At 46.4% G+C, this 27,081-nt stretch overlaps 1 protein-coding gene across 3 annotated transcripts in view; it reads left to right on the forward strand.

The window, feature by feature from the left end:
* Positions 1-27,081, forward strand: part of ATP2B4 (ATPase plasma membrane Ca2+ transporting 4) — an 89,921-nt gene that overhangs the window by 47,988 nt on the left and 14,852 nt on the right. For 2 of the 3 annotated variants that reach the window (XM_059939546.1, XM_059939525.1), the window contains exons 3-19: positions 5,401-5,598; positions 6,219-6,476; positions 6,942-7,067; positions 7,508-7,633; positions 8,779-8,814; positions 10,386-10,547; positions 13,292-13,506; positions 13,829-14,071; positions 14,806-15,047; positions 16,038-16,269; positions 17,211-17,390; positions 18,104-18,191; positions 18,842-18,948; positions 23,522-23,713; positions 24,170-24,383; positions 25,399-25,610; positions 26,609-26,716. In XM_059939546.1, coding sequence (XP_059795529.1) covers positions 5,401-5,598; positions 6,219-6,476; positions 6,942-7,067; positions 7,508-7,633; positions 8,779-8,814; positions 10,386-10,547; positions 13,292-13,506; positions 13,829-14,071; positions 14,806-15,047; positions 16,038-16,269; positions 17,211-17,390; positions 18,104-18,191; positions 18,842-18,948; positions 23,522-23,713; positions 24,170-24,383; positions 25,399-25,610; positions 26,609-26,716 — 2,939 coding nt within the window. The remainder of the gene's footprint in view (positions 1-5,400; positions 5,599-6,218; positions 6,477-6,941; positions 7,068-7,507; positions 7,634-8,778; positions 8,815-10,385; positions 10,548-13,291; positions 13,507-13,828; positions 14,072-14,805; positions 15,048-16,037; positions 16,270-17,210; positions 17,391-18,103; positions 18,192-18,841; positions 18,949-23,521; positions 23,714-24,169; positions 24,384-25,398; positions 25,611-26,608; positions 26,717-27,081) is intronic. The other variant, XM_059939535.1, reaches the window with a different exon arrangement.

Here is a 27,081-nt window from a genome sequence, read left to right on the forward strand (position 1 = left end):
TACAGAGCACATTTCCAAGCTGTGGGTGTGTTAAGCTAGAGATGCAGAAGCAGGGAAACTGCTCTGAATCCTCGGAGGAGTGGCAATGGGTTAGCAGCAGGAGCTGTCAGTCCTTATGTTGATTTTAGGCTACTCTTCCCTTTTGCCCCCTAATCCAGGGTTTTTAAGGTAGGACTTGAAAGGTATTCTGATGTCTGTTCTTATATACCAAATAGGATTGCCTTCAAATCAACCCAGAGAAACCTCTCCCTTATACTATTTTTGTAGGAGAAGATTCTGCTGTCCCATTGGCAAGGTATCATAACTCAGACAGCTGGGAAGTCCCTCATGATGTCTAACCTAGCCCCACCCTTTCTGGGCCTGAGCTGGCTCTGATAAGGGATGCCTCTGCCGACAGTCCTCGGCCTCCTAGGGAAGCTGGCCCTGGTCCTTCCCTGCTGGAGCCAGGCCACTGAGGGCTGGGCTGCCGCTTCTCTTCCCAAGCCCTGGGTCCCCGCACAGGCTCACAGCAGACACAGATTTTCCACTGCTGCTTATTCCGTCTCCCGCCAGCCTGGGCAGGGCTGTGTAATTCCCCAGCGTGGGGTGGGGGCGATGACTTCACAGACTGACATTCTTGTCACCTCTCCTAGCTCATGTGTTAAGTCTGGCTCTTGGGGCCAGATGTACTCCCGATTTGGGTGGATTTTCTCTCTTATGTTCTTGGGGACAAGGTTTCTTCTCATTTTCTTGATGTATTTTTAGGGGAAACCCTTTTCCAGTGTTTCCAGCATTTTCTCCCTGCCAAGTCTTCCTTCCCCTCTTCGGGAAGCGGTATATTTTAGACGCAACTGTGGAGATAAGGGACTAAAACCCCCTCCTGGGCTGGACAAGTATTTATGTGAAATCACAGCTGCTGAGATCAAGGCCTGAGAGCCTCTTGGGGGCAGGAAGAATGGGAATGGAAAGCCCAAAACTGGGGATTGGCCGAGCTCCCGGTCCCACATGGCTTTCCTGTGCCATGCCACATGTCAGAGAGGATTCCCAAGGCTACTACGCTGACAGCCCCAAACTGCCCCTCCCTGCCACACGGCATGCTGGGAACTTGGGCAGCCACTTGACTTCTTAAGGTAGCTATTGTAAGAGCGTAGGGTGACTTAAGGTGGAGCAGAGAGATGAGAGAAAATGGCAAAAGGGAAGTAAATGTGTGACTTTGACGGCATCTAGGTAAGAGCAAGGCCTGACCTTTTTTGTTTTCCATAACCTGTCTTGTTTCATTTGCTTGGGTCCAAAAAAGGCCAATAATGAACCTTTTATTGAATACAAAATTCATAGGTTAGAGTCTGACAGACCTGGTGTCACCATCCCTGAGGACAGGAAAAGATGGGACTAATTCACTCCGGTTGTAAATAAAGAGTGGGAACAGGACTGATTTGCCTAGAGGTGTAGAGAAAAGCAGCACGTGGGCCTGCCCCGAGGTAAATAAAGGAGGGTGGGTGACCAACCATCCCTGTTTGCCTGGGGCTGAGGGGCCGTCCCAGGAGGCAGGAGCTCCAGTGCTAAAACCTGGAAAGCCCTAGACAAAGCAGGACAAGTTAGTCACACCAGAATGAAACCTCAGCTGAGTGCAGCTGCCTCCACACCCCAGCCCCAGTGTGTGTACGTTGGCATCCAGCTGCTTCCTGTAGAGCGGTATAGACTGCCGCGTACTTACTTGAGTAGTTACAAAACCTCTCCAGGCCATAGTTTGCTTATATGTGAGGTGGGGTTAATAGCAGCTACTACATAGGGCTTTGCAGTGTTTCAGTGAGAAGACACAAATGTGCCTGGTGAAGCATCTGGCACAATTGTGATCGCTTAAATGTTCACAATCTTATTTATTACTCATTCATGTAGTTCAGTCAATAAGTTTGTGTGCATACTATGTGTCAAGCACTGTTCTAGACCTAAGGAACAAAGGCAAAAATCCTGCCCTTGTGGAGGGGGATAGACAAATGTAGGATAAATATATAATCTGTTCTGAGAGAAGACCTGTAGAGGGAAACAGTTAAGCAGGATAAGGGGATCAAACGTGCTAGGGGCAGAAAAGTCTGTGTTAAATACGGTGGTCAGGGTGGGCCTCATGAGGAAGGTGGCATTTGTGCAAAGACCTGAAGGAGGTGAAAGGATGAGCCCTACCTAGTGAAGAGGAATCTGAGAAAGGAAACGTGTGCAGGGGCCCTGAAATAGAAACGTGTCTAGTGCATGCAGAGAATGGCAGGAAGGCTAACTTGACGGCATCTCAATGAACAAGGGGAAAATGGTAGGAGTTAAGGGGTGGGGGGCTGGGGGCTCATAAAGGGGGCTTATAGGCCATCGTAAGGTCTTCTGTACCCAGTTTCATTCCAAGTAAAAGGCACCAGAGGATTCTGGGTAGATGAGTGTCATGGGTTGGGCTGTAAGAGATCATTCTGGAAAGAGAAGAGACTGAGAACAGAAAGGCAAGGGTGGAAGCAGCAGGCCAGTTAGACAGTCGCTGTGGTCCAGGCGAGGGATAACCGTGGCTTAGACCAGGATGGGAGCTGTGGAAAATGAGAAGTGAGGGGACCTTGGATATATTTTGAAGGTAGAGCTGACAGATTCCCTGACTAAATGGATATAGTGGATGAGAGAGAGAGAGAGGAGTCAAGGGTGATTACAAGGTATTAATATGAGAGCAGGGAGAGGCAGGGCTACCTCAGATGGGGTGCTTTTAGCTAGACTGTTCTTGTTGTTGATGTCATTTTGGCCTTCATTAGACTTATTGGGATGTCCCTTGATGATAACCTCTAATATCTGATGTCTTGATTTGCCCTCATAGTCATCTACTCACCTTTGTTAAGGAGGGAATAACATCTCCTTCCTTTACATTGTGAATCCTGCTTTCTTGAGAAACATCCTAGGTAGATTAACAAATGAGCAGAACTCCTATTTCCCTCCAGCAAGCCTGGCCGTCCAGCACAGCAGTTCCAAGTTGGCACAGACTTGCTATCTCAGGTCCCTGAGAGAGAGAAGCAGCAAGGCCCTGTCCCCTGGCACCTCTGCCTCTGCCTGCCTGGGGATCAAGATGCCCTGCCCAGAAACACTCCTTTCCCAGGCCCTGGATTTTCTTTCCTGCTGAGAACTGACTCCTCAGAGTGGTGGAGGCAGGGATTCTCTGGCAAGCAGCCCAGCTTGCTTCTAGTGCTTTGGCCAAACCTGCTCCCCTGCAGAGCTCTGCTGTGCCTCTCAGATTTCCAGCCAAGGTGGTGCTTTTGGGTCCAAGGAGGCAGGAGGCCCTGGATGAGAGCATCAGGTGCCACTTCCCCTGTTTCCCTCTCCCGAGCACTGGCAAGAGGAAGTGGTCTGCAGTCCCCACTCCACAATCGTGGGTGCCAGTGCACACCCCCACTTTACCTCCAGGCAGGGTCCCCAGGTAGATTTCAAGTAACTCTCCTGATGGTTTTTGTTTTTAGGGTGGAGAAATGGACCCTGCAAACAATACTCCCTTGGGTACCTATTTTCCCATTTTCAAAATCTTGCTCTGTCTTCCTTAGTTCTAACCCAAATCTCTCTCCTTGCCATTTAAAGTAACACTCTTGCATCCTATTCAGTGGAGATGGAGAATAGATGTCTGCCCTCCTGCTAAGCCCCCATTCCCCACCAGTGGAGTAGCCCTTCACGTTGACCAAAGTGTGAAAAAGTCCTCTGGCATCAGTATCCCCATTTTCTCCTTGCAGCTTCCGGTCATCTGCTTTTCTTGCACCTCTGTGTGAAGCTGTGTTAAGTGTCCCCATCCTTTGATTCTAACCCTCCTCAGCTGCTGATCTTTTTTCAAGACAAAGGTTGCCTCACCCTGCCTGTGGGGAACCCACAGTATAGCCAACAATGTCCAGTGCCAAAACCAGGGCTAATTTGCTAATCAAGTTGTGTAAACAACTTGATAAATGTCACCTGGCATTAATTAAAGTTAGAGGCTGTCTCCTCTTCCCTTAAAGTGTAACACCCCTGGGGCCCAGGAGAAGGGCCTAAATATAAGGAAGACACTGGGAATAATTCTGCCTCACTCTTCTTCTCTCTGGCAACATGCCTGGACTATGTGTGCACACTCACACAGGTATGTAAGCACACGTGTGTTAGTGGGGAGCATGCTGATAATCAAGGACTGAGTACTAACTCAGTGGCTTCACCTTCATTGTTCTCTTTATATTCAACCTGAATAATAGTGCTTCTCCTAGTACTTTGTCTAAGTAGTACTTCTCTTAGCACCTAGTACATCTCTAAGTACATAGTACTTAGCAGAACAGTAGTACCTCTTAGCGATGTGTGTGTGTCTATGCATGTATGCCTCTGTGTGTGACAGAAAAGGATGGCTGTGTGCAAAACAGGGATGCCCAAAGTCGAAGTCTCGAAGCCTCTACTCTGTTGATCTCCTGAAACCACTGAAACTTGGACAGGACAACTGGTTGGGCTCTGTCTCCTAGCCTCCTGGCATGACCTTGGGCAGATAGCTTATTCTTTCTGGCTTTTGTGTATGAGCCAGTGGGTGGAAGCCAGCTCTGTTTTTATTTTTTTATTTTCTTTAACATTTTATTTTATTTTATTTTATTTTTTAATTTTTGACTGTGTTGGGTCTTCATTGCTGTGCACGGGCTTTCTCTAGTTGCAACAAGCAGGGGCTACTCTTCGTTGCGGTGCATGGGCTTCTCATTGCGGTGGCTTCTCTTGTTGCAGAGCATGGGCTCTAGGCGCGTGGGCTTCAGTAGTTGTGGTGCGTGGGCTCAGTAGTTGTGGTGTGCAGGCTCTAGGGCGCATGGGCTTCTGTAGTTGTGGCACGTGGGCTCAGTATTTGTGGCTCACAGGCTCTAGAACACAGGCTCAGTAGTTGTGGCACACGGGCTTAATTGCTCCACGGCATGTGGGATCTTCCCAGACCAGGGATCAAACGCATGTCCCCTGCATTGGCAGGTAGATTCTTAACCACTGCGCCACCAGGGAAGTCCCAGCTCTGTTTTTAAATCATGACCAGCATTTACATGTTAATGTGAGAGGAAAGTTCTGTGTGAGTCTCAGGAAACATTTTAATGTTTGTGCTCTTAGAGCTGGAGCCTGGAGCAAACTCCATGAGGAAGAGATGAAGTTTTAGGTCTAGGTTAGCTTACCCTGGAGACCAAGAGAAGGTAACCAACTTGTGACCAACTTGTCTTGGTTTGCCCCCACTTTTAGACTGAAAGTTTCACACCCCCTGAGTCTGAGCAAAAAGTCTGTCAGCCACAGAGACCAGTCACCCTAACTGGATCTCATACTTGGGCAGATCGGGAAGCAAGGGATCTTTTTTAAAGGGATCTTTTAACTGCCTTCTTCTGCCATTCATCCCTACCCCTTTTTTCTCACTCATTTGCTCCACTCTTATGTCTTTTTCAGGCCTATCTGGAAACCCTGCAGATCTGGAGAAACGTAAACAAGTATTTGGACAAAACTTGATTCCCCCCAAAAAGCCCAAGACCTTTTTAGAATTAGTGTGGGAAGCCCTTCAAGATGTCACACTCATCATCCTGGAGATCGCAGCCATCATCTCCCTGGTCCTGTCCTTCTATCGCCCCCCTGGGGAAGAAAATGAACGTGAGTATCTTGAACAGACCAGCATGACTCTGATCTGGGTTCTTTCCAGCACCACCGAAAAGCACTTATTATTCACGTTGACAGATTATAGCTTAAAAATGCCCCCCCATTATCCAGAGTGGGTTCTCCAAAGGAAACTAACAAGTAGCTAGTAAGCTATTCTTCCAACCTATCCTGATTCCAGGGTCTTTTCCCCCTTTTCCCATCAAATCCTTATTCAGAATGTCTTAAATCCTCTATGCTCACTCAACCAACAAAGCCCTGCATCTCAGAGTTCCCCCAGTTGTGTGAGCATCTTAGGAAGTAGTAGTGGGAGCTACCATGTTGGCGGTCACAAGTTCTTTATATGTGACTTGCCTGTAATTTGTATTGATATGTTTCATGCTATTTAGTCATTTGCTTCTTTTGGGTAAACATAAATAGTTATATTGGTGGTGAGATGACGCCCAATCCTGCTGTCCTCCAGTATCCTCAGAGGAGAGCTATTCTACCCAAGAGAATAGCTGTTATTCTCTTTCCCTGATTTTCTATCCTGGGGGGTTGCAGAAGCACAACCCCCATTTTTAATGTCAACAAAAGCCCCTAGGTGACCCTTCTTTTCTCTACTTTCCCTGGGCTAGAGTGTGGTCTAGCCGTAACTAGCCCAGAAGATGAAGGGGAGGCAGAAGCCGGCTGGATTGAGGGGGCAGCCATCTTATTCTCAGTGATCATCGTGGTGCTAGTGACTGCCTTCAATGATTGGAGCAAAGAGAAGCAATTCCGGGGGCTGCAGAACCGCATTGAAAAGGAACAGAAGTTCTCCGTTATCCGAAATGGTCACATCATTCAGCTCCCTGTGGCTGAGATCGTGGTGGGTGACATTGCCCAAATCAAATACGGTGAGAGCTCTGTGTTTCTTGTACCTGTGCCACCCTCCCTATTTGAAGGCTAGGTCCTTTGGCATAAGGGGGCTGCTTGGAATTGCTGAGGACCCAAAAAGATAAGACCCCAAATTGTGTTAGCTTCTAGGTTAGAGTTTAAGGAGGTTATGGGAGAGAAATTCACAGAAAGCAGTAACTGAAACTCCCAAAGACTGTTAGACTGTACCCTGTGTGTCTTAGATTAAAAGTATATAATATTCAGTCCACGGGAAGGTGTTTGGGGATCAGTAACTGTTTGAATTTATAATACCCGGAATGGAGTCTTATCCCAGGTTGTCAGAGCTGAAGTTGCTTTCAAAGGCTCTCCAGATTCTCCCTGGGCCTTTGCCCTATAGGCAGGGCCCATGGGAGCAGCCCTGAGATGGGGTTGGATGGTCCTTACCTACGCTCTTTTCCTGTTGCCCCTTCACCTCTGTGTACTAGGTGACCTGCTGCCTGCAGACGGAATCCTGATCCAGGGCAATGATCTCAAGATTGACGAGAGCTCTCTGACTGGGGAATCGGACCATGTCAAAAAGTCCCTGGAAAGAGACCCCATGTTGCTCTCAGGTATGGCCTCTGGCTACACCAGTTCCTATTCTACCTCCCCCCCAGACAGTCAGCCACAGAGACCATATCCAGACCTTGCTCTCCCTTCTGGCCCTGCCCCAAGGTTCAACTGAGGCAGTAGCATATTAGTGGGTTGAATACAAGGATATCAAGCAACCTAAAAGAGGTTGCCTATGAAGCAGGTGCTATAGGGACCTTGGAAGGGCTCTGCTGGCTGGGGATGGGTGGTGGGAAAGGAGCCTTACCCTAAAGCAGTTAGACACATTGTTTTCCTTACCCCCCAGTTTGCTTGTTCTTGATCTTTTCCTACTATCTGCTGAGTATATCACTATCCATGGGAGAGGAAGAAAGAGGGATTGCTTTTCCCAGGTTTATGTTTCACACCAAAGAATGGCCAGGTATAAAAAAACAACACATCTCTCGTCTTCTTTCTCATTTAGGGACCCATGTCATGGAAGGTTCTGGCCGAATGGTAGTGACTGCTGTGGGTATCAACTCTCAGACTGGAATCATCTTTACCCTCTTGGGGGCCAGTGAGGGGGAAGAGGAAGAGAAGAAGAAGAAAGGTAAAGGGCTTTCTGGATGAGAGTCTTTTCCCTCCCACCCCCATGGACAAACTAGGAAAGGGAGCAGATCTGGATGCAGTACCTGGTTGGAAGAATCTGCAGGATGATGAGTGCAGATATCCAAACCCCTTGTTGAGCTAAGGGTATCATCCCTGGCTCCCCACGGTGCTCTAATGAAAACCAGATCCTGACTCTAGGCTCCCCAGTCAGGTTGCATTGATTCCTGTGTCTATTGGTGGATTGTAAAGGGATGAGGTAGAAAGCCTGCCCCAAATGAGCTGGCGAGGTGCTCAACTCCCCTCTGTGTAGTCCTCCAACCCTTGCCCCTTTTTGCCTCAGACATGGGGGATTACATGAATCATCAAGGCTAAGGGAAAACTGTCCAGGAGAAGAAACTGGATTCCTGCTGAAACTATGGGCTGTCAGTGGAAGAGAGACACGGCCAGGAGAATGGGAACAGAGAGGGAATGTCTACCCCGAAGTTAGCCCTGTCTTTGCCATTCACTTGTTCCTGAAAGAAGGAAAAACAGAAGGCAAAAAAAGATACCAAACCATATCTACACCTTTCCCTAAGCATTCCTTCTTCCCTTGGAGGAGAGAAGGATTTCTACCAGTTGGCTGGAGGACCATCTTGGGCTGTTTAGGGAAGGACAGTTAATGAGAAGGAGACAAAACACATTCACTCAGGAACTAGACTATCCGTTTCTGCAGCTGCCTGCAAGTGAATAAGGAGGCCGCTTGCTTGGCGCTGGTAAACTGACATGGAGGCACCTTGCAGGGCCTTTGCCACCAGGCAGAAACAGTTCAAACCTCTCGCTTCCTAACCCCCACCCCATTTCTCCAAGTGGTGTGACTCGGGCTGGGAGCAGCCTCCCAACAGCAACTGTGCCCCAGAAGAAAGCAACTCAGAAGTGGGTGTGCACTCACCTGCATGAGTGGCCTGGTCCACACCCCAAGGAGTCATGAGAGCCCCTAATGAAGATGGAGGTAAACAGATGTGAGCTTCCTTTACATTCCCTTTCCTGCAACTCATCCCCTTTGCTGTTGCCCTTTTGGGCTCTGAGCAGGACCGAAACATTGGATATCTGATCTCTTAATAGTCACTTTGGGTCTCCACCCCATTTTTTTCTTTCTTGTTCAAACAGGTAAAAAACAAGGAGTCCCTGAAAATCGCAACAAAGGTAACCTTTCCACCCACTCATTTGCCATCTCTACCTGCCCACACTCAAACCAGGCCTTCCCAGGCCATCTGCCTCCTCCCTTTTCCTCTCCATAAATTTGTTATCTGCTGCTGTGGCCCAGATGCCTTATCCTGAGGAAGGTGCAGAGATTTGGGGGTGGTCTCAAGCTCTCAAACCCAATCTAAGATGGGACAACAGCATCCTCTGCTGTTGGCTCAAGGAACCTCATGTCAATCTTGGAGAGCCTGTGAGATTGATCTGCTCTTCCCAGGGTGCTGAACTCTTTGCTTCACTGCCCTAGGCCAGATGTAAACAACAACGGTCATCAGTTTCTGGGTTGGAAGACTTCAGGATCCTTATGGTGGAAGGAGTTGGGATGGGCAGTCCCTGCACCCTCCTCTTGTTGGCTTCCTCATCGGTGTCCTCTTCTGATCTGGATTCCTTCTCAGCTAGTCTTCTCGGGGCTGGAGAGAGCCCTTTCTCCATAACCTCGCTCCCCACCTCTTTCTTTGTTCTCTCCACAGTCTGTTTTCTTCCTCCTAATCTGATGTGTGTTGCTTTTTTGGTGGCTGTGTTTACATCCTGTCTCTGTCTTGTTTGTGAGTCTGACAGCAGAGACAGTATCTCAGGAAGGGCATCTAACCAAAGGGGTCGAGCTCTGCAGGGGTGAAACTGGAGGGGTGCCAGGAACCAGCAAGAACTGCTCTCTTGAGACGGCTCCTAGAGATTTTTTCCTTTTGTAACCCACATCATAGTAGTTTTTAGAAATAAAGGCATCATGTCGGAGAACCAGGGCTCCACAAAAATAATTCTTTAATTTTAGATTTCTTTAACTCTTCTTTTTAAAGCAAAGTGGATTTATATGTCTGTCTTTATCCTGGCTTTCTCTTATTCCAGGGAGTCCCTCGTACCAGCTTCTTCCCTTTTCCCCTAGGTCCCACTCTGTACCTCCCTACCTTCATCAGACAGGGGAGAAAAGAGATTTCCTTCCCTTATCGTTCAACTAATACGAGAGGGAACTGGAAAATACCCTGTGTCTGGGGTCTGTGTTTCTTCCTTGACAGTCTATATATATATAGATATAGCTATAGATATAGTGAGAGAGAGAGATGAACCTTTCAAAGAGCTGACTAGGACCCTTATGCTCTAGGAATATCTATCAGCCTTCCCCTTCAGCCCCTTTCTGCAGTAAAGATTCACTATATTAAGCACTGAATTCCAGGAAGGATGGTTGTTGGTAATAGCACTTAGTGGCATGACTAATCCTCTGGCTGGAATAAACATGGCTTGGGGGTCTGAGGTAGTGCCAGGAAGCTGCCACTGAAGTGGAAATCCATACCCTAAAAGCACCAGATTTCACCTCCAGTTGTTAAGATATCATTCCAAAAGCCCTAATAGAGGGTCAAAGTCAAGTTCCCTGTCTGGCATGGGGTGAGGGTGGTCAGATCTGATGTCAGGGGTCCAAGGTATATTCCAGGAATAAGACAGAAGGATTTGTTAGTTTCCACTTGCCTGCTACTCAGTGCTACTACCTTGCCTGCTTACCTGTCCTATTTGTGTGTACACCCTAGCAAAGACTCAGGATGGAGTGGCCTTGGAAATCCAGCCACTCAACAGCCAGGAGGGGATCGACAATGAGGAAAAGGAGAAAAAGGCAGCCAAGCTGCCCAAAAAGGAGAAGTCGGTGCTGCAGGGCAAGCTGACGCGCTTGGCTGTTCAGATTGGGAAAGCTGGTGAGTAGGGTGGAGCCTTCTTGGTTTGTTTATCAGTGCTATTCTGGATCCTGGCTACTTTGATTGCCTTCTTTCTACACCAACCAGGTCTGGCAGAAAGAAGCTAAAATTCCAAGTGGCTAGTGCAGTCCAGGTAGCTGTGTCTCTCTCTGCGACTGTTTAGCTTTTGCAGAGAGAGATGTTTTCCTGTGTGTTAGGGTTAAAGGCGCAAACAAATGGGAGATTTACATTAGCAAGAAGGAAGACTTAATAGCTACTCACCTGCTTGTGTATTGGCTTATAAACTCCTTACATAGGAATGGCCAGGCATAGAGCAATCAGTTCAGAATAAGGACTGGAGGGAAAAGGAAGACAGTGATTAAAGAGGTGCTTTGCAGAGCAGAGGTCAGTAAAGGCACTCCTGTGCATCGTGAGAGGAAGCAGCTTCTCCATCGCTTGCCTCTGCACTCTCCTCTCTCCTGCCTTCTTTCAGTGGTGGGGTGGGGCGGGGGATTTGGAGGAGGGAACAAAGGAAGATTGCTCCCTCAGCGTACATATCCCTTAAACTACAGTCTTTTCCCACGGTTTATTTGCTGACCTCACCTCTCTGTTTACTACAGTCAGAGTCTAGTCCAGTACATTTCTGTGTGGGGCCTGAGAGTCTGCGTTTCTAACAATCCCCCAGGTGACGCCAGTGCCGCTAAGCGCACATTGAATAGCAAGAACCTATGCTGTCCACTACTGCAGCCACTAACCATGTGTGGCTGTTTCCATTGAAATTAATGAAAATTAACGAAATTAGTGAGAATTAGATATAGTTAAACATTCAGCTCCTCAGTCACATTAACCTATTTCAGTTGGTCAATAACCACATGTGGCTAGTGGCTGCCATATTGGACAGTGCAAATAGAGAACATTTTAAGCACCACAGAGAGTTTTATAGAGCGTCAGTCTGGCCTATTCATCCAGTTCTAGTACCTAGCTAATTTTGACCACCATGAAGTCTCTTGCATATAAACAATACACAGATGAGGGACTTCCCTGGTGGCGCAGTGGTTAAGAATCCGCCTGCAAATGCAGGGGAAATGGGTTCAAGCCCTGGTCCAGGAAGATCCCACATGCCGCGGAGCAACTAAGCCCGTGCGCCACGACTACTGAGCCTGCGCTCTAGAGCCCTCGTGCCACAACTACTGAAGCCCGCGCGCCTAGAGCCCGTGCTCCACAAGAGAAGCCACTGCAATGAGAAGCCCGCGCACCGCAACAAAGAGTAGCCCCCACTCGCCGCAACTAGAGAAAGCCCACGTGCAGCAACAAAGACCTAACACAGCCAAAAATAAATAAATTAATTAATTTTTAAAAAAACAATACACAGATGAGATAAATTGCAAGTGTGGAATCAAATTGCTGAGCCTGGCACACGGGTTTGAAACATTAAACAGATCCTACTGTTGTGCTCCTAATCCCTACCTTATTCTTTAGGGAGTACAAGCTACCTGAGGGCTAGCCACTGGTCTCCTCTGTTTATTCATTTCGCATATTATCTAGACCAAGGACCAGGGGGAAACGAGTGAGGTGCCTTGCACCACCCTGAGAGTGAATGCCTCCTTAAATTTTGCAGCCTAGGTGCCTTGCTTGCCTCACCTCTTAGGCCTGACCCTGATGAAGCAAAGTACAAAAGAATATGCTTTCAGTGATACAATCACCTCTAGCCTTGTTCTGATTCCTCTGAATCACTGGGCCCTCAGGAAAAGCAAAGACACAAATCAAACTATGATTTGAAGTGGAACTTTTCCCAGATATTGTGCCACAGGTAGATACAGATGCCCAAATACTGATCCCCTCAGCCCTCAGAGTAGCCAGGCAGCACCCAAGGCAGCTGGAGCCCCTAGACCAGTTGTTTTCTGATCTTGAGCAGATTCTTCCATTGTAGGATATGTAGGATGACCAACTATCCCAGTCTGCTTGAGACTTTCTCAGTTTTAGCACTGAAAGTCCCGCAGCCCAGGAAACTGCTCAGTCTCAGGCAAACCAGGATGGTTGGTCCCCCTCCAGTGTGCCATACCAAAACCTCTCTGTGCCTTAGAGAGACACATAAAAGGGGATGATAATAGTAACATCTCACAGGATTGTTGTGAGGATTAAATGAGTTAATACCTGTGAAGTGCTTGCCTGACTCATAGTAAGCACTATATTAGTAGTTGTTATTATTGTCATCTTCTGTCTATGCCATGTCAGGAGAAAGGTTGGGAAGCACCACTCTAAGGGATAGTTATGTAGGTGATGTGCTAACACCATAGGGGCAACACTGTGAACAAGTTGTGAATTGCCTGACATCCTCAGGCTACTAGGGAAGAAGTTAAAATTGATAAACTACTAGGAAATAGGCACCTGTAGTCACTACATTATGATTTGTAGGAAGAGAGTAGGTCTGAGATAGAATCATAGAATACTATTTTAGAAAACTAGACCAATCCTCTTATTTATGAATGAGGAAATAGGCCCAGAGAGGGTCAAGACCAGTCCGAAGCCACGAGTCAAGTTGGTGCAGTGCTGAGAATAGCACCCATGTCTTTAGAATGCAAAGCCACCTCTTTCCCCTACACTGTAATGTATAAGCACCAGAGAATGGATAGGGGCTTTGGGTATGACTTAGATAGTCACTTTAAAAATGGATAGCAAAGGCTACAATTTATGCCAATCCATCTCTGGCTAGGGCCCTAGGAATACCCTGAAGCCTGGGTTCATTTGACTTGTTTCCTGGACAGGTCTGATCATGTCTGCAATCACAGTTCTCATCCTGATTCTGTACTTTGTGATCGACAACTTTGTGATACAGCGCAGACCATGGCTGGCTGAGTGTACTCCCATCTACGTCCAGTACTTTGTCAAGTTCTTCATCATTGGCATCACTGTGCTGGTGGTGGCTGTGCCAGAGGGGCTGCCACTGGCAGTCACCATTTCACTGGCTTACTCTGTGAAGGTGAGACTGGAATGAAACTGTGTCTTCTTTCAGAACAGAGACCGGAGGGGAGGGTACCGTGTAGCCTCTGGTGAAAGGATGGGCCACTCTGTCTTCATAAACTCTGGGTGATGTCTTCAGGAGCAGAAGTCACTGGCACTTTGGAAGGACCGTCTGGATCAGTTGCATCAACGTTTAAGTAACCCAGTAGAATCTTAAGAGTATTTACAAAAATGGTATCCTGCATTTTTGTGTGGGACCAGAGAATGAAATGTGGAGAGATGCTGGCTAGGAAATGGCCTTTGACCTGTATTTGGGAAGTCTTTTCTCTTCTCCTTTGTAGAAAATGATGAAAGACAATAACCTGGTACGGCACTTGGATGCTTGTGAAACAATGGGCAATGCCACAGCCATCTGCTCTGATAAGACAGGCACGTTGACCATGAACCGCATGACTGTGGTGCAGGCTTATATCGGAGAAACCCATTACCATCAAATCCCAAGCCCTGATGTCCTTGTGCCCAAGGTCCTGGACCTTATTGTCAATGGTATTTCTATCAACAGTGCCTACACCTCCAAGGTTCTGGTAAGCGTTTCCTTTGCCAGGACACTTAAAATGGGTAGGTGGAGGGAACCATTAATTTTTTCTTGTTTATTCTGCCTGAATTGCCATCCCACATCCCATTTCCCACTCCCCAGTGAACATGTTTGGGGTGAAACTAGGAAATAATCCGTGGGAGTAGATTGGGAGATGGGAGGGAAAGGGGGAGGCAGGTAGGAATCTATAGCTATGAAGTGACCTCCAATCACCAGGTAAAGGCAGTATCTCTAAAAAGATCTTGGGACTTCTCTGGCGGTCCACTGGTCAAGACTTCGCCTTCCAATGAAGGGGGTGTGTGTTCAATCCCTGGTTGGGGAGCTAAGATCCCTCCCACATGCCTCAGGGCCCAAAAACCAAAACAAAAAACAGAATCAATATTGTAACAAATTCAATAAAGACTTTTAAAATGGTCCACATCAAAAAATCTTTTAAAAAATAAATAAATAAAAAGAGACCTCATGCTGGTCAGGAGTAAATGACTCAGTTTCTAGAAACTAAGAGAGAGTGTTAGAATAAGACCCACACAGGGTGAGACACCAGCACCAGCCCCAGGGCAACTAAAAAATCCCCAAGCCCTGGGTGGCTCAGGGACCACAGTCAGCACCCCCACGGGCCCTGGGTACATGTGTGAAAGCCTCGAGCGGAGTCCTTCCCTTCCTAGGTTCTCTCCCCAGCTTCGGCACCTCATCCAACACTCCCACGTGTGTTTTTCCTCTCAGCCTCCAGAGAAGGAGGGCGGCCTGCCGCGGCAGGTGGGCAACAAGACCGAGTGCGCCCTACTGGGCTTCGTCTCGGACCTGAAGCAGGATTACCACGCCGTGCGCAGTGAGGTGCCCGAGGAGAAGCTCTACAAGGTGTACACCTTCAACTCGGTGCGCAAGTCCATGAGCACCGTCATCGAGAAGCCCCGCAGTGGCTACCGCATGTACAGCAAGGGTGCTTCTGAGATCATCTTGCGCAAGTGAGCGCCCCTCCCCTGCTTCTTCCTCCCTTCAGGATCCTCCCCTCAGGGAGGTCAGGGTGCCAGGCCTCACGCTGAATCCACCTGGATGATGAGCAAACCCTCCTTCCAGGCGGTGACATCGTGACTAACATCTGAGCTTGGTTCAGGCCAAGCCTTGCTGTTAAGTACTTTGGATACTGTACTTACTCTTCACAGCTCAGCGAGGTAGATGCTGTCATTATCCCTGTTTTACGGATGAGAATTCAGAGGTGCTGGGAAGTTCAGTAACTTGCTGGAAGTGATACAGCTCTTAGTGGCACAGCCACGGTTCAGACCTAGGCAATCCAAACTTCCATTTCCTATTCTGAAAAGAGATAATAACACCCACCCATCTCACAGGGTTACTCTGATTAAATGATTCAATGTATGTAAAATGCCTTGCACATAGCAAGTATTGATACTAGAAATGTTAGTTCTGTGTTCCCTTTTCCTTTTTATTCTCAATTCTGATCACAGGAAGTTGCATAATCAAAGTGGCTAGATGATCCATAGGTCATTAAAAGGTGACCTACGTGGATCACCTACGTGGATATAGGGCCAGTAGCTAAAAACCAGTGCCCCAGCTTGGCTTTCGCCACCCCCTTTCGAGTGACACGTTCTTGTTGAGAACACCCTCTGCACTGAGCACTCTAGATACTGAGGACTGAGGAAGTGTCTCCACCTTTGCGAAGCTCAAAAGAGCAGGCGATCCACAAATGAGCCTTAATATTGTATTCACGTATGAGTAGGAGCAGACAACATGGGAGAATCAAATGCTCTGCCCACCTAGACATTACCCACCTACTGGCCACCCCACCTTGGAAAAAGGGGCTCAGCTTTGGGTTATGAGTGGAGATTTATGGCCACAGAACAGTGTCTTTAGGAGTAATGCAGAGTGGCCAGGATGTCTGTAAATGACTATGCAAGCACATAGGGGGGATGCTGCTTTCTGACTGTGTGCCCTGCCAGGTGTAATCGAATCCTGGACAAGAAAGGGGAAGCAGTGCCATTCAAGAATAAGGACCGAGATGAGATGGTCCACACCGTCATCGAGCCCATGGCCAGTGAGGGACTCCGGACTATCTGCATAGCTTACCGGGATTTCAATGACGGAGAGCCCCCATGGGACAACGAGAGCGAAATCCTCACTGAACTGACATGTATCGCAGTGGTGGGCATTGAGGATCCTGTGCGCCCAGAGGTGAGGCTTTGACTTGAAAAAAGGGCTAGGAAACATGAATGGAAGTCTTCCAGTGGCCCCGGTCCATGCGCCAGCCCAGTGTGACCTAATGCGAGGCCACCCAGGAGTCGCAGGAACTGGGGTACTAGCTCCATTTCTAGTTGTAACTTAGGAAACTTAGGCAAGTTACCTAACTGTTTCTCATTTGCTGGGATAGATGTTTCTGTGCTTCCTGCTTCACAGAACTGCTGTAGAGTACTGAACTAATAGAAAGTGGCATTCCTACAGTTCATGCTGTCTGACGGGTAAGAAGCATAGGTTTTACTGGGCTTATTGTTTGGTACTCAAGAATCGTCAGGAGATGGAATTAACTGGAACACCAACTTTGTCTCTAGCCACCTTCTTTCAAGCAACACATTCTTGTCAATCACCCCTAGAATAGCTGCGCGTTACTCTCAATTCTAGGGCATTGAAAGAGTCTCTGCTTCTAAGGAGTTCAGACCAATGGACTATCAACCATCAAGACCCAGAGGCATGACAGTGTGTCATGCATTTGGGAAACTTAAAAGAATTGATATTGTTGGAGTATGTGCCGGGGGGTGGAAGGTGGTTAAAACTTCTGCTAGAAAGGAAGGCAGTAGCAAAATCTCAAAAGGCCAGGCGTGCCCTGCTAAGAAATCTAGATTGTAAGTGGGAGAGTAAGCTTTTACACCTGGCTCCTGAAGCAAATTTCCCCTTCAACTCATGGTACAATAAGGCAAATTCAAATGTGAGTATCATGGATAGGACAGAAGCGAGGTGGCACCAAGCAATATAAAAATGACCAGACTTAGCCCATGCCCCATGGTTCTGCTTTCAGGGTGCCTCTCCCCTGTCCACAATGAAGGGACAACTGAACAGGAGCAGCTTACCAGGCCTCACCACCCCCACCTCCTCCATTCCTCTTGCCTCATTCTCCACAGGTACCGGAAGCTATTGCCAAATGCAAACGAGCTGGCATTACTGTCAGAATGGTGACAGGTGACAACATCAACACAGCCCGGGCCATCGCCACCAAATGTGGCATTGTGACACCTGGGGATGACTTTCTGTGCTTAGAAGGCAAAGAATTCAATCGACTCATCCGAAACGAGAAGGGCGAGGTGGGTCTTGGGTGGGAGGAATCAGGGCCTCTTTTATTAGCGGAGGGCTGGTTCATGTGTAAGGCATCTGGGACAGGTGGGAGAAAGTGGGTGGTTTTTAAACTAAAATCTATTCATAGTGAGAGGTCCCTTTTACCAAAGCTGTTCAGACAGTAAAATTGGATTTTTTTCTTCTATCTTCATTCACAAGCTATCTTTTGAGACAGTGTCACTAACTTTTCATGTCTTTCCATTTTTTTCAATTGTGGGATGATTTTGTACTGATTTCCTTCTACCTCACCCCTCCTATGTCACTGCCTTGTGACTGACAGTGGCACAGGTTGGTAAGAGGACATGGTCTGGGTGTGGAGCAGGCCAAAGCTTCCTAGTCAATGTAGAAATTGAACCTAAGACCTCAGAAGCACTACTTTAGCCACCTGAGCCAACAGCTAACCCTGGCCCACCTCTGTCAAGGGTCTAAGAAATACGGAATTGGTTCCCAGGTAGGGAATTGGTAGGAAAAAGAAGACAAGCAGGGCCTGAATGGTCACCATCCATGAATCCGCCCTGGAGCCTGAGTTGGCTGCTTCACCTCCACTGGAGGCCAGGATAACACTCCCCCGGGGGCCATGGAGTACCAGCTCTCCCAGAAGCTCAGCATGGGTAAAGAAGTAAGATTTTCCCAGATGGCTGTTCTGAGCTTGACTGACCCAGGTGTGGTCTGGTGTTGGCAGGTAGAGCAAGAAAAGCTGGACAAGATCTGGCCTAAGCTCCGGGTGCTGGCGCGATCTTCCCCCACTGACAAGCACACACTGGTGAAAGGTGAGGTTGGTTCCTGAGTAGGTGCCTAGGATAGAGGAAGGCAGGCCGGGATGAGCACAGATAAGAGCCATCAACCAAAGCAACTCTCTCGTCCTGAGTAGGGGGGTCCTGGGAGAGCTTCCCCGCTCATGGGACAGTTTAGCAAACATCTGAGGCCCTGGTGAGTATAAGGTATATAATATAATAAAGTTGTTTTTAAACATTATCCTATCTTGTTTGTTGATAGTACTGTGAATTAAGCAGTACAGGTTAAGCCAGTCCCATTTTGCAAATAAGGAAGTTTGAGGCTGAGACAACAAGTAACCTATCCAAATTGCCCAACTGGTAAGTCGAAGTGTTACCATTCAATCCCTGGGTCTCTGCCTTCAAATCATCCAGTGCTTTTTCCACCACATAATAGCTGCCTTGGGGCACTGGACAGGATATTCGACAAGGTCAGACTTTCTTAGCTTAGAGTGCTACCCGTGAAACAATTTACTGCCATCGGGTGACACTATAGAACCTGTAGCATAGGGAAAAAAAGAAGGAAAGAGCGTAGAAAAGGAGGTGGTGGCAGGGACCGGAGAGGAAGACCAAAAAACTGCCTTTCATGGGGAAATGGCCTCAGATGGCACATGTGGAACTCACTGTAGTGTGTCTGTCTTTCCCAGGCATCATCGACAGCACTGTTGGGGAACAGCGGCAAGTGGTGGCTGTCACTGGGGATGGCACAAATGATGGGCCGGCTCTGAAGAAAGCAGATGTTGGTTTTGCCATGGTAAGCAGCTCAGCGTAGTGTCTCTCTCTGCTGCAAGCTGCCTCCTCCAGTGGGAAGCCAGGACAGGCTCCTGGTAACCTGATGCTTCCTGTACCTTCACATCCCCCTTTGTGCTCTTTCTCTAACTCCATCTCGCCTACCTACCTGGCCAATAATAATATGTATAATGAGGGACCCATCAAGTATAAAGGCAGGGAAATCATGAGGTATCATTACCCAGCAAAGCAAGACCAACTGAAACTTGCCCATGAACATGATGATGTTGTCTGCCTAGGCACACTAGAAAATTCACATTCTGTATGGAAAATGTGCACTCTATAGTTAGCACTGTTCGTCACTCTGCTTTTCACTTGTGAGGCCCGGAGCATCAGAGTCACTTGGAAAGTTCATTTAAAATCATATATTCCAAGGTTCCACAGTCGGCTATCTTGATTCAGTAGCATCTGAGCTGGGTCCCGGAAGTGTTTGGATTTTCTGAACAGGCACACTTATTGATTCTGATGCTCAGGAACATTTAGAAGTCCCCAGATTGCAAAGTACATTCTCACACTCAAGTAACTTATGATTGTAAGCTTCCCATACACATTGAACTGTTGGTGATTTTTAAGCAGGGTAAGAAGATTCAAGAAGAAATCTGTCTTTAGGGTGCTCTCTTTAACCAAAAGATAAATTTAAAAAGTTTTTACTCTAGGAAATTTCAAGAATATACAAAAATAGAATAGTTTATTGAATCCTCATGTATCTGTCACCCAGCGTCAAATATCAACACTTGGCCAATCTTGGCCCACACATATACATTTCCCCATCTCCACCTGAATTACTCTGAAGCATATCCAAGATATTATGTCATTTCATCCAGTATGTGTCTCTGAAAAATAAATATGTATCAATAAAATATATCTAAACGAATCATAGTACCATTGTCTCACAACAAAATTGATTCCTTACTATCATCAGATACCTAGCCAGTGTTCACATTTCCCCAAATGCTTCATAAATGTTGTTTTTATAGATTATTTGTCTAAATCAGAATGCAAACAAGATCGATACATTGCAATTGGTTGATATATCTCTTGAATCTATTAATCTATAACAGTATTTCCTTTAAATGTGCTCTTCCTGCCAACTCTACCTGGAAACCTATAGAAATGCAGATTCTCAGGCCTCACCCCAGATCTACTGAATCAGAAAGCTTGGAGTTGGGGCCCAGCAGTCCATGTTTTAACAGTCCCTCTGGGTGATTCTGACACATCCTAAAGTTCGGCAGCCACTGACCCTATAGGATCTATGTGTTAGGGGTCCCCAAGACCACCATTTACATTTGTGCATTCACTGGAAGGACTCAGGGGACTCAGCATATAGTTGTCCTCATGGTTAAGATTTAGTCCATTGGTACAGTAAGAATCTAGTAAGGCAGAAAGTCACAGGTAGAGTCTGGAATCCACACACAAGGTCCCTTACGATCTCTTCTTCCCGTGAGGGGTCACAGAGAGCACCTTCTTCCCCCAGCAATGAAAATGCAGCAATACATGTGATGTTTCTGCCCAGAGAAACCCACCAGAGACTTGGTGTCATAGGTTTTTATTGGGGTTGGTCGTATAGGCACCTTCTGCCTAGCACGTGCTAAGATTCCAGACTTCCAGAAGGAAGCAGGTTTTCAGTGGAAACCATATGTTTGGGCACAGTCTAGGCACAGTGAATCACTAATTAATTTTCAGTTAATTGTTGACTGAGGGCCAAGTTTCCAGGTGCTAGCCGAGGGCCAACCTTGCAAACAGGACCTTCTCAAGAAAGCAGTCTCAGGCCTGCTATGTTAACTCTTTTCTGCACAATCCCTTTCCATCTTTTTTTCTAGCTACTTAGTTTTGAAGGAATAAGGTTGTTTTTCTACATAGAATATACCATGGCAGGGATTTTGTTGATTGTATCCCTACAGTGTCCTTTAACCTGTTCTTTTAGCCCTTGTATTTCCTATAAACTAGTACTTAGTTCTATGAGCAATCAGAGTCTACATACATCCCATCTTTCATTAGGGGCTGCAAAATGACAATTTTCTGATTTTCTTTATTTATTAACTTGAATACTTCTGTAAAAAGAAATTTGCCCTCGTCGACTATTTGGTTACCGTGTGGTTCAGTTCCTACATGAAAGACAGGTTAAATGCTTGATTTTTTTCCCTTTATTTACCAGTTTTCAAAATAATGAGTTGACTTTTTAGGATCCTCCAAAGGTGACCAATGAATTGTTCACTTTTTTAAATTTACTAAACTACTCTACTAAAAGTTAATTGTCTATTTTTTTAAAGTATCATTATGAGCTCATGGTTTTAAGTATATGTGATATGTTTTGATCCATTGCCCTTATTATTATTTTGATGTTTATACTGACCCATCATTAGCCTCTTCAACACTGCTAAGTACTTTGGGTACAACCTCAGCTGTCTGTCTTTAATAGCTTTCTTGGTCTCTTGTATGATAAGATGTTCCAGATTCATCATGCATATTTCTTGTCCTAGATCTAGAATCATCCACTTCTCAAAGGAGTTCTGCTTCATTTCAGTGAGAAATGATATTTAGAGAACACAATCTGAATGTCAGGATGTTCCTTACTTCTGAGTAAATTATTGTTTCTAGAACTTTTCAGTGGACAAAGCTAGGAAATATGTCTTTTATGTCTCTTTTTGTTTTTGTGTTTCTTTGTTTTAAAGATAAATACTTCATGAATTCATATTGGCATTTCCAATTCAAATTTAGAATTCTAGAACTCTAACTTCCTATTTTACTTTCCTGATTTTATATTTATCTCTTAAGCTGAAAAGTTTGATTCCTAACGGCATTAACATAATTATTATTTGCCTTATCCTAAAATATATGTAATAGTCTCAAAATAGCAATAATAATACAATTACTCTACTAAAAACAGTTAAAGATTTTTCTTGTAGTTCTTTTTATCCTGTAGGTATATCCTACTGTATCCTAACATCAAGTTACTGTGTTTTTCAAAAAGTCATTTGGAACTTTTCCCTTGGTATGGTTGTGCTACCAACTGGTTATATACCAGTTCATTTATATCATGGGTTTCTTTTTTCTTCCATTTTTGAGATTGCTTCTTTTAAACTTAATTTTGTTTTATACTTGTATAAAGTAGTTACATAATTGTAAAGTAAAATATACCAACAAGGTCTATTCATAGAAGTCTAGCTTCTATCCCTATCACCTCTACCCTGTTGCCTCCTTCTTAATCCCACAGATAACTTACTTCTTTGATTTTTGGTTTATCTTTCTGTTTGCTCCTTTAAAATACAATCAAATGTGTAGTTTATTTATATCCCACTCTCTTAGATAAATGATACTTATCTATATTTATCTATATACACACCATATACTCTTTTTTCCACCTTGCTTCTTTTCATTTAACAACCTAACTTAGAGATTATTCTGCAGTAGTACATATATAAAGATACTCTTTCTTTCTTTCTTTTTTTCTTTCTTTCTTTCCATCCTTTCTCTTTACAGTGCATGGTACAGCATTGTGTGGCTGTGTTAGAGAACTTTTTGATGGGGAAATTGAATTGTATAGTCTATCTGACAGATATTCATTTGTTGCAATCTGGATAGGAAAATAATACTACCAGGTAAACAGTACAAATAATCTACTAGTGCAGGTCAGATTCACAAACAAGCCCCTCTGTAGGTTATAGGGGTGGTAAGACATGGAATAGAAGAATAGGCTGGGGATGTTAGGGACAGCTTTGCCAAGCAAGCAGGGCTTAATTAATTTAATGGAACCTTAAGGACAGATAGGATTTAAATAGATGGGGAAAGAGGATGTTCCAGGCTTGGAGAAAAGGGTGTAAGTAGAAGACTGGACTCTAGAAGTGAATGAGAGATTCAGGGAATTGTGAATAAAGCAGTAGGTTTTGAGCAGAAAGATATAGCAGGTTGGAAAATGAACCAGAGTTCACTTGTTGAGGGCTTTGACTACCAGACTAGAAAGTTTATTGTTTCTAAAACACTGCTTTCAACCACTGATCTGTCTATTTAGAAACCTTTAGTGGTTCCCCAGTGACAGGATTTTGAATAAGGACAGGACATCTGAACTGTACTGCCAGACTACTCCTCCTGGGAAAAAATGTAGAGTAACTTCAAGGTGCGGGTGAGATAAGGATTTAAATTAGGTATTGGCAGTGGCAAAAGAAATTTTAAAATTTAGAGGTAGAACAGATAGGACTTTTTCCCTATCTTCTAATTATTTTCTAAGATGGGGAAGTAGGAGGGACGGGAGAAAGGAATATCAGAGATAACTGTAATTTCCAGTCTGAGTTCAGGAGTAAGGTGGTGGCATCATGGCCCAGTCCCCTTTCCCACAGAGTGACAGTGACACATTTTCCCTTTATTTTCTTTGGGAGAGAAGACCGCTCAAAATATGGCGGTTTAGTCTGTAGGATTTGTGTGGCTAGTGTGCCCTCTAGTGTTTATGCTGAGTTCTGAAGCTTGGAGGTCAAGATATGAGTTCAGAATGTACATGAATTTTGTCCAGTTCCTCACTGTTTTCCTTCCCCTTCTTACCTCAGGGTATTGCAGGCACGGATGTGGCAAAGGAGGCCTCTGACATCATCCTAACAGATGACAACTTCACCAGCATCGTGAAGGCAGTGATGTGGGGACGAAACGTCTACGATAGCATCTCCAAGTTCCTGCAGTTCCAGCTCACTGTCAACGTGGTGGCTGTGATTGTGGCCTTCACTGGAGCCTGTATCACCCAGGTGAAGGGAATGTGGGGTGAGCTGAGATGGGAGGGATGAGGCTGGGGCTAAGGAACAGGGGGTGCGGGGTACAGTATGTCGACTGAGGAGTAAGGACCAGAGTTTCCGAAGGGGTGTTGGGGCAGGAATTAGCTCTACTAGGTCTCCATCTGCTCATGTGGGATGATGATAATTTATCTACCATTAATGTAGCACTTACATGTTAGCCAGTGTGATGAGCACTTATATGTAGTTTCTCTGTTCTTCAAAAACAACCTTGCAAAGTAGGTATTGTCCCCATTTTACAGGTGAAGAACCCAAGGCTCAAAGAGGTTAAATAAGTTTCTCAATGTCACTCAGCTAATAAATGGTGGATAGCAGGAGGTAGGCCATTTCAAGGGCAAAGATGAGGCTGATGAGTGAGGTGGGGGGTGGTCTCCAAGGAAAGCTAAAAGGAGTGGTTCTTCTTCCCACCAGGATTCCCCACTGAAAGCCGTGCAGATGTTGTGGGTTAATCTCATCATGGACACTTTTGCCTCATTGGCCCTGGCCACAGAGCCTCCTACAGACTCTCTGTTGAAGCGTCGCCCCTATGGCCGAAATAAGCCTCTGATCTCACGCACTATGATGAAGAACATCTTGGGTCACGCAGTCTATCAGCTCACTGTCATCTTTTTCCTTGTCTTTGCCGGTGAGCCAAGGGGGGGGTGGGCGGCGGCGTTTGGAGTGCTAGAGGGAGATGGGGGCAGACAGCAGCCCAAGGAAAGAAAGTAGCAGGGAGCAAGCTGAGCACAAGACGGGAATGATAGCAGCTTCGCTTACTGAGTGCATCCTCTGTTCCCGCTATGTGGTGCATTGTGCCATTTTATTACTCCTTTTAAGAATCTCCAAAGGGTGGCTTTATGTTACCTTTGTTTTAGATCATAAAACTGAAGCTTAAGTCACATATTGAGTAAATAGGGGCACGAAGATTCAGACCTATGTCTTCCAGACTCTCGTGCACATAGTTCTACCGCAATGCAGCACTACGAGAAGGCAAATAGTGATGGAGCAAACTGAGAGAGAGGGTCAGAAATGTTGAGGGACTTCCCTGGTGGTCCAGTGGGTAAGAATCCACCTTCTAATACAGGGGGCACAGGTTCGATCCCTGGTCGGGGAACTAGGATCCCACATGCCACATGGCACAGCCAAAAAAATTTTTAAAAAAGGGCGGTGGGGGGCTTCCCTGGTGGCACAGTGGTTAAGAATCCGCCTGCCAATGCAGGGGACACGGGTTCGAGCCCTGGTCTGGGAAGATCCCACATGCCGCAGAGCAACTAAGCCCATGCGCCACAACTACTGAAGCCCGCGTGCCTAGAGCGTGTGCTCTGCAGCAAGAGAAGCCACCACAATGAGAAGCCCACGGACCACAACGAAGCGTAGCCCCAGCTCAACACAACTAGAGAAGGCCCACGCACAACAACAAAGACCCAACGCAGCCAAAAATAAATAAATAAATAAAATAAATTTATTAAAAAAAAAAAAAGAAATGTTGAGACCAGGGCTAACACTGAAAATATTTGATGACTGTTGTGGTTCGGATACTGACCAGTTAGCATGGACACCAGTCATAAGCAACCAGTGAGGTCATACTCAAGTGTTCTGACTCAACCTGAACCCTCCTTGAGAGCATACTTATCCTCCGATGCATCCCTTCTCCCAACTAGGTGAGAAATTCTTTGACATTGATAGTGGGAGGAGAGCACCTCTGCATTCACCACCCAGCCAGCACTACACCATTATTTTCAACACCTTCGTGCTGATGCAGCTCTTCAATGAAATCAACTCCCGCAAGATCCATGGAGAGAGGAATGTCTTTTCGGGCATCTTCCGCAACCTCATCTTCTGCTCTGTGGTCTTGGGCACATTCGTCAGCCAGGTGGGATTCTAGCTGGAGTTGGGATAGGAGGTCTGGGAGGATAAAGGCCAGAAGCTGGGGGCCAGGATTCCCTGAGCGCCCGGGGAAAGGAGTGAGGGAGTGATGGGGACTCAGGCTGTGGGTTGAACACTTTGGGGTTCCCAAATGCTTCTGTTTGTTCATTGCTCTAGAATTGGATCCTGCTGTGTCAAGTGCTCCAGTGCAAGGCAGCATGTTGGTAGTGAATAAAATAAAATTTGTGGAATCCTTTCCTTATCTTTCTAAAACACAGCAATTTCACATAGTGACCAGGAGGAAGATCACTGTCTTCTAATCCCTTTCCATGCCTCCTGCCAGCATACTTGAAATGTGCATGCAAGTGCTATGTGGGATCTCTCCCTGTCCCTCCTTGCCCCTTTGTTCTGAAAGGGCTCATGGTAGATAATGGTACGCAATTCAGAGAAAAGGAGAAGACATGGAATGTTGCCATATGTAGTTGACAGATAAGCCTGACGTAGGCTCCTTCTGTGGGAAGTGGGGTCAAGGGCATGGCTGCCCTGGTGGTGAAAGGATTGAGCCCCTTCCTTCTTGCCCCAGTCAGAGGTACACTAAGACATCTGCCAATACAAGAGATTATGAGCCTGCCCTGTAACAAAAGAGCTCCTGCCTCACTCTTATTTGCCCGCTCCTAAATTCCTCTTCTCTATCACTGTGGCTTCTCTTTGTCACCTACTGGCTTTAGTCACAAGAAGCCTCCAGCTCCCCTTGATCCCCCAGCCTTTGCATTAATAATGTTCATAGTAGCTGTATCTGTCTCCCCATCAGAGTGCTCTATAAAGACTGTGTCTGTCTTCCCTTCTCCCCACCTGGATATCTTCTCTCTCCTTTCCCAACAAGCAGATCAGGGTTTACACCACAGGGATCCTGGGGGAGGGGGCTGACGTGGCTTTGATGGCCTTGACTGGAGGGCTGGCTACCTGTTACCTCCCAATGATGGGCTGCCTCTCTCTCTGTTCTAGATTATCATTGTGGAATTTGGGGGGAAACCCTTCAGCTGTACGAACCTCACCCTGTCCCAGTGGTTCTGGTGTCTCTTCATCGGTATTGGAGAATTGCTGTGGGGCCAGGTGAGTACGGGCACACCCTCCCCGTGCAGTCACATGGCCGGCAGACCCCCCCCCCCCAGATGAGATGGAACGAGCAACTGTGGAGACGCCCAGCTCCTCGCCTTCATATTCTTCTTCCCTCTTCTCTCTACCACCAGGTTTGCAAGTTCTTTCCATCTTGTAGGATCCCAAAGCAGAATGATCAGTGCCCACCACTTCAGAGGCTTCTGATCTCTTCTCTAATCATGCCTGGAGACAGACAAATCCCTTAGCTTCTCTGAGATGGAAGTGGAAATTTTCAATGGAATTTTGCTAAAAAAAAATTAAGGGTCTTAGAAGTAGAAGAGTTTGCAAAGCATATGTCTTCAATGAAGCCGCAGTCTGGC

This window comes from Balaenoptera ricei, chromosome 1 (assembly GCF_028023285.1).
Source record: "Balaenoptera ricei isolate mBalRic1 chromosome 1, mBalRic1.hap2, whole genome shotgun sequence".
NCBI lineage: Eukaryota > Metazoa > Chordata > Mammalia > Artiodactyla > Balaenopteridae > Balaenoptera > Balaenoptera ricei.